Genomic DNA, 7,045 nt, shown 5'->3' on the forward strand with positions numbered 1-7,045 from the left:
CATCCAACATTTAAATGAGTTAAAATGTTTAAAAGTTTAAAAGCCCCCCTCTTTACTGCAGTAACAGGCTCTACTCATCTGGTACTAGATGTTTGAAAATTGCTGTGAGGTCGGGTACTGATTTGGACGTGTGGTTCTGACTCACAAACACCACTCCAGTAAAAGATATTGAATGGAGAACCAGTAGGAACAGTGCGGTTCTTGGCAGTGGGCATGGTGACTGGACAGCTCTTAAGCATCTTTCTCAGATGTGTCCTGTTCTACTGGCAATACTTTTCCATTGAGATTTGATGATTAAGCTGTGTCAGCGATGGGTACACCTTCTAAGGGGAATTCCACCTGCATTTCCCAATTTTTGCCGACAGTTGATAAGATGTAAAAAAGGGTTTCATGTGAACTATGCCATTCTAGAGAAACACAGAGTCAGACTTGTTCAGAATGGTGGTGATAGGAATCAGAACGAAACATTTAATGCCACTAAAGGCTTCCTCATAGACGGTTGACTAACGCACGAATCACTGTTTTACGGTATTTGTATGATGATGACCTCTTTCATCTCTTTCAATCCAATCACGGCAGAGTGGCATATGCAGGGCTTTGTGAGGGACAGTAGTAGTAGACAGTAGACAGTACATCAGTATTTTACCACTATCAATGTTAGATAGACCACTGTGACCTAAACCTTAACAACATTTGAATGTAAGACCACCTTGACTGGCGCCCTGTCCAGGGGTATTGCTGCCTTGCGCCCAATGATTCCGAACCCACCGTGACCCTGACAAGGAAGAAGCATATATGGATGAATATGGATGGATGTAAGATCCCATTAACAAACCATGAAATGAAACTGTAAGTGGCTCTTTTGCAATCTGCAGATTCCCATCACTGTAGTCAGGAGATTACCAGCAGATAAATTAGGAATTCAGATAACAAAGGAAAGGTGTGTTACACGGAAACAACTGTTTCTAAATATACAGCAGCACAACATAACGCAACATACCGGAACATACATTAGAACTTTATTAGGGCAACATTAGGGCCCACTTCTTCAGAGGAATTATGCCGTGGACATGCACCTGTGTGAGAGTGTATGCTTCGGCTCTTCCACAGAAGGCAGAGTGGAAGTGTGCTGAGCATTAGCATGCGCCAGTGTGAGAAAGGGAAAAATCCCTTTCTTTGTGGGATGCCCTCTATACCAAGTGGTCGCCTTGGAAACTTTCTGTGGACATCACAAAGAAGCCAGTGTGCAGCACTGCACAGACAGCTTGGCAGCCACGCTGGCCATAGTAGCGATGTTCCCTCTCTGAGCAGTGATGTAATGTTTTGGAATGATCAGAGTGCCTCGGCGAGAAGCGCAGTGTGTAATGGATGAGTGGTTGCTGTGGATGAAGTTTTGTTTGAGAGTTTTCTTGTTTTGAAGGGGGGCGGTTTCAATATGGCTGTCTACGGACCATGCCAGGCCAGCGGCTCGCACATTTTTTTTTTCTCTCTCTCTTTCTTTCTTCTGACAGTGTAATTTAAAACACCAAATTGAAGGTTTGCAGCCAATCCCTGCATCCTCTGTGATTTGTGTTCTGTCACGTTCCGCTCTGCTGTGAAACTATTTATTTGCCTATCCACTCATTTGCTTGTTGTTTTTCCCCATCTGTTCAGGAGCTAATCCCTGGCTCATGACAGCAGTTGAATCATACAACACAAGACACCCCTTGTATCTCATGCAACACACATTACATAACCTCGGAGCCCAATCATTGGCCATATGGGATGCAAATGCGGTTGCCAGCAGTAACACAAACTGCCAATTTATGGCGATGGGAATTTCGCGAAATTGTAACATGGGCTAAATTTAAATAGCCTCTGTGCCTGCAGGCCGCAAATAGAGCTTGTGCTGGACAACTTAAGCTACTTCAACTTAAGCTATGAACCACACTGTTTACATTCACAACATCACACTGCTGCATGGCTGACTACCAGCAGCACTGGGACCAAGGTGGGCAGTAATGATCATGTTAAGCATCTGTACTTGACTTGATTATTTAAAACCACCAGGCAAGCAAGCATTGACCTTGCACTCTACCAACATTACAGGAGACGTTTCCTGCTTTGGACCTCACTAGGCCTGTATTTATCTAACACGTTGGCACTTTTGGGGAATGACTAAAGAATGGGTAAATTGCAGAAGAGACCAGTTATGTAACTAGTTGGCTAAATATCTGAATAGGAACCTACAAAGAAAACTAATTGGTTTCATAAACTAACCCCTGTGCCAACGTGCAGGGTTTAGGATTGCTATTCATATGAAATTGCATGGGGTGGCGCTGTTAAGCTATAATGCCTGTTTTATGTAAATAAGACAGTTAAGCAGTTCAACAGTCTTTCACAGGCATACAGACAGGCTGCAAAATAGGTGACACGAGGCACAGAGTAGAAGTAAGACACCATGCTGTGGTTCTAGCAGCGTAGAACCCACACTCTACTCCACGTGGCTCTAGAATGAGGGCAAAGGAAGCGTTACTGAGCCCGGCGCCCAGTTCTTACGCACTTTACGTACAAGAGCGCCTCGCCTGATGTTTCGCTAGCCTAAAAGTAATCAGAATCCCAAGCTGCTCAGATTTGTTTGTCAGTGGGTGACTGACGGGGCTGAGCCGTACACACGGGGCTGCTGTGATGACGTATGCACGGCGGGGTGGGGCTTCCAGCGCCTGAGGGAGTTTCACAGCGCGCTGTAAAAACTTTGTAGGCTCCTCCCCTCCAGCAGCTGCACAGCATTTATACACATGTGCAAAAGCTCGCCCTTACACGACACTCCCCACAGCCGAGGCTCACCTTTGCACTACTAAACGGCTTTAAACACGGAGGAGTAGTACGGCGAAGTATCAGCGAGTGCCCGAAGAAACGCAGCTACAGCAGCACGAAGAAACTGAGAGCGAAAGCGCGCGACCCGACCTGGAAATTCTGTCACGCACAAGGATCCTACTCGATCCATCAACAGTTTTTGAGCTGGAAACTCAACGGAGAAAATGTCTGCTTCTGTACTGTCTTCTATTTACGACTTCGACCTGTTGTACAGGGTAAGGAAATCGCTCTGAAACAAGAGCTAAATTATACATAATAATATATATATATATATACATACATACACACACACACACACACACACACATATATATATATATATATATATATATATATATATATATATATATGTGTGTGTGTGTGTGTGTATATATGTGTATTAGGAGCAACGTGTTTCCAACTGCGCTCAGAGGAGGGAGGTGTGTGCGTAAAAGCCATTCCTCAAGTAGAGGTTGCTGGTTATGGTTATGGAGGGCAATCAAGTTAATCAGGTAGAAGGAAACGTAGCATAACTTCCAGAAACTAACTTGAGTTAAACAGTATCAGCTCAAAAAAGACGCACCTTTGCACTGGGCTCCTGTACAGAACTGCAGGGGGATTCCTTAGTACATCCAGAATCTATGGGAATACTCTCTTACTTACAAAAATGGTTCTATAGAGTACTGAAAATAGTTGTTTTGATTCGTAGCAATGTTGTAATGCAAAGCAATGTTGCTTTTAGTAGTTTAATAGCTCAACAGGTTTGCCATCACAGGAACAAATAATAATTTACACCAGCAAATGGTTAAACCTTTATATAGTTCAGAATAGAAAACTAAACTAAGGGTTGTAAGGACTTGTTTAGTTCTATTTTTCTCTTTTTGTGACCCTTTAGCCCTGAATTAAAGTCGAGCTGCTGAGCTGTTCCCAGCAGAACAGTTTACTTAAGTGCAGTAACTGTGTGCATGCCACCAGCTGCCACCCACCTCTAAGTTTGGCAGCAGTGTACATAATCATATCATAAACAATAAGAAAGCAGCACAGAGCAGCAAGCTTAACCCAACTTTCTTGTTTTGTGCAGCAGGAGAAAACCCAAAGCTCTAATGCAATCCACCTGAACAGCATGCTGGACAGGAGGACAGTAGTCGGGCTCCCGCTGGCCACCTCCAATGCGAATAGCAACAGGTCCAACTACTTCAGGAGCAACTCTGTTGGCCACGTGGACTCAAGCTGTGGGAAGGAGAGCCCCACGGCCACGTGCACCAACAAGGAGAACCGCTACCGTGATCGTGCCTTCAGCGAGAGTGGCCAGCAGCTCCAGGAGGTGCTCATGCAGCCCAGAGGTGGCTCTCAGATTAACTCCACCCGCTACAAGACCGAGCTGTGCAGGCCATTCGAGGAGAACGGCTCCTGCAAGTATGGCGAGAAGTGCCAGTTTGCTCACGGCTATCATGAACTGCGAAACCTTTCACGACACCCCAAGTACAAGACGGAGCCCTGTCGCACGTTCCACACCATTGGCTTCTGCCCATACGGTCCGCGCTGCCACTTTATCCACAACGTAGATGAGCGCCGGCCAGTGGGGCCAATGAGGCTCAAACGGGAGCTTGGCGAGAGGGAGATGGAACGAGATGAGCAGGTCCCTTTTCTGCTATCCAGGGACAACAGGCCCAAACTGCACCACAGCTTGAGCTTCTCTGGCTTCTCCAGCCCTCGTGGGGTGGAGAGTGCCCCCTCGCGCACACCACCACCCCCTATGGCATCCACCTCGTGCCTCAGTGCCTTCTCTTGCCCCGAGCAGGATCTCAAGGCTTTCCTTGCCCCCCTCATCCCCCATGCTTTAGGGACTTTCAGTGCTTCCTCTTCTTATGGCAGCAGCGCCCAGGCTGGTCCGGGCTGCCCGCCGCATTCCCCTCCTTTCAGACTAAGCCACACAACCTTAAGGCCCTTGTCCCAGTCGCCCGTATTCGATTCGCCCCCGAGCCCGCTGGAGTCTCTGTCTGACCCGGAGAGCTTCCTGAGCGGCTCCTGCTGCTCCTCTGGCACCATAAGTGGCTCTGAGTCACCAAGCCTGGATGCTAACAGGCGCTTGCCTATCTTCAGCAGGCTGTCGATTTCAGACGATTAAATTATTATTATTATTATTATTAGCTTACAATTATTACTATCAGCCTTACTATTACTGTTATTATTCCGAATGTTATTTGGTTAAGCAGGTCACATTAAGCTCTCTTCTGTTTTTTCAAACCAACAAATTAACTAGAAGGTGCCTTTATACAGTCCTAATCAAGGACTGTTGTTTTGTTTGTGGCAGATAAAGTAGCGTAGCTATCTCGGGACAAACTTGTATTCCAACTTCTGTAACTTTTTCACAGCGCCACCGTGTGGTGTGAGTGAGTAAGAGCAGTTGCTGTGATGGGCCCACAAGTCGCTGACGAAACGTCACTGCGGATGATCTTTTTTTCCTATTCTTTTTAAACTATTAAGTGGTATCATTGCGATTTGCAACATGCTATGAAATCTATTTAACTTATTTATTGTCGTGAAAAGTATAGCCTTCGTGGATAAATCAAGTCCATATGGTATTTATCAAGTCTAAAGCAATACAGCTATATTCCTTTTTAAATTATGATCTCCATTGTTAAATCTGGAAACACTTGTTTTTTCGTTATCTTGTATTTTCGTTATGTTTTGGGTATTTTGCTGTAAATAAGTAAATAATTTATAAATTGTATGCTATTTATTTCAGTTTTGTTTACTACGTGTTCATGGGAGCGCCAGACGAGGCCTTGTTTCTTTATTTGGGTTGGGGGGAGGTCAGAGGATCTCTGGGCATTTGGTTTGTATAGAATGTAGAGTTGTTTTATTGAGTAATGTATGAACTAGCCTTACACAATTCAAACCATCACTTGTGTTTTAAGAATAGCGACAATAAGGACAACCAAAAAACAAACAAACAAACAAACATATTTGCACATAGTTGCACTATTTCAGTCAAGTGCCAGAGAATGTAGCAGTCCCTTTTTATCTCAACCTTAACTTTCTAATATGTGCCTATGGTGTAAACGATCTCACATACTGTAGATCAACCTAACTAAGGATTTTGCTTTAGTACATATGTCAAGCAAATTCAACTGAATGTAGCTTTTCTTTAGGTAGATTAAAATACATTGATTTAGACTATTTAAGTGCTTTTTTTCAGTTATGCTCAGCTATTATTTTTTTTTTTGTTTAGATTATTTCTGAATACACCATTCCTTATAATAAAATAAAGAATACTGCTTGTCTTTTTGACTTCATGTAGATCTCTAAACTTGCTGGTCGGGGAAGAACTTTGAAACTATGTTGTGTAATGTATTTAGACAATAACTCTTAACGATCAGTTGGACTACTTAGATTGGAAGTAAAAACCGTTGAATGTACTGAAACGTCAGCTTGAGTTATGAGTTACGAGGGATTGTGTATGCAGCCTTTTGTGTGAGGCATAAATTTGTATTTTGGAATATTTTACATGGATATTTGAATAAAGATACACTTTCAATGAGCAGAATCAGAGTTGAAACTTTCTTTTAATGACACCAAAGACCTTTGTCGTCTTTGGATGGAGCTCGTTCAAACCCTGCTCAGCAGAGCTGTCTTTGGTGTGGAACTGCAAATGATTGACCCTTCTCTTTTCTCAGTCTTATAACCCTTGTTCTTGCCTTTCATTGAGGAGAATGGCTGACACAATGTCATAGGGTTTGGAGAGAGGGCAGTACTGTTCTGTTTGAATGGCAGGTGGTGAAGTGCTGAGGGGGGGGGAGGAGGAGGGGTTTGCACTCTTATGTGTGAGAGACAGCTTCTAAGCAGTGTCTTGTGGAGTGTTGCAAAGTTCGCTTACCCGCAGGAATCACATCACCAATTGTTTTAGGGCCTAATGGCTAATGATGGTGTAGCTCTGGAAATGAAGTTCTCAGAGTCAATCCATCACAAAGGAGAGCAATTAGGAAAGCAGCCAGTGTATCAGCACCAAGGGTTTGCTCAAAGATAAGGAGGTCTGCAAATATTTACATCCTCAGAACTTCAGACAAAGCTGTTTAACCTTGTGCAAGCCTGAGGGTTTACAATGAAGCTCTCTGGCCTGTGTCTATGTGTGTGTGTAGATGTGTATTTGCTCAAATGTTTGCTTTAGCTTGTGTAAGACTGTGTCTGAATGTATATGGAGAGTGTG

The 7,045-nt window shown here is 44.0% G+C and overlaps 1 protein-coding gene across 2 annotated transcripts; it reads left to right on the plus strand.

Moving 5' to 3' along the window:
* Positions 1-2,782: 2,782 nt before the first annotated feature.
* zfp36l2 (zinc finger protein 36, C3H type-like 2) lies at positions 2,783-6,385 on the plus strand. Of its 2 annotated transcripts, none has more exons than XM_072667053.1 (2): positions 2,783-3,071; positions 3,917-6,385. In XM_072667053.1, the coding sequence occupies exons 1-2, from the start codon at positions 3,021-3,023 to the stop codon at positions 4,961-4,963; spliced, it is 1,098 nt and encodes a 365-aa protein (XP_072523154.1). In that variant the 5' UTR covers positions 2,783-3,020; the 3' UTR covers positions 4,964-6,385. The 2 variants fall into 2 exon arrangements, with proteins under 2 accessions (XP_072523154.1, XP_072523155.1); XM_072667054.1 differs by having other exon boundaries at positions 3,920-6,385.
* The last annotated feature ends 660 nt before the right edge of the window (positions 6,386-7,045 follow it).

Source organism: Salminus brasiliensis, chromosome 22 (assembly GCF_030463535.1).
Source record: "Salminus brasiliensis chromosome 22, fSalBra1.hap2, whole genome shotgun sequence".
NCBI lineage: Eukaryota > Metazoa > Chordata > Actinopteri > Characiformes > Bryconidae > Salminus > Salminus brasiliensis.

What these genes read in the sequence shown, in the direction of transcription:
- zfp36l2 (XM_072667053.1), top strand. Translation starts at nt 3,021, where the DNA reads ATGTCTGCTTCTGTACTGTCTTCTATTTACGACTTCGACCTGTTGTAC. An exon ending in ACTTCGACCTGTTGTACAGG is followed by an intron (nt 3,072 to 3,916) that starts GTAAGGAAATCG and finishes TGTTTTGTGCAG; the next exon opens with CAGGAGAAAACCCAAAGCTC.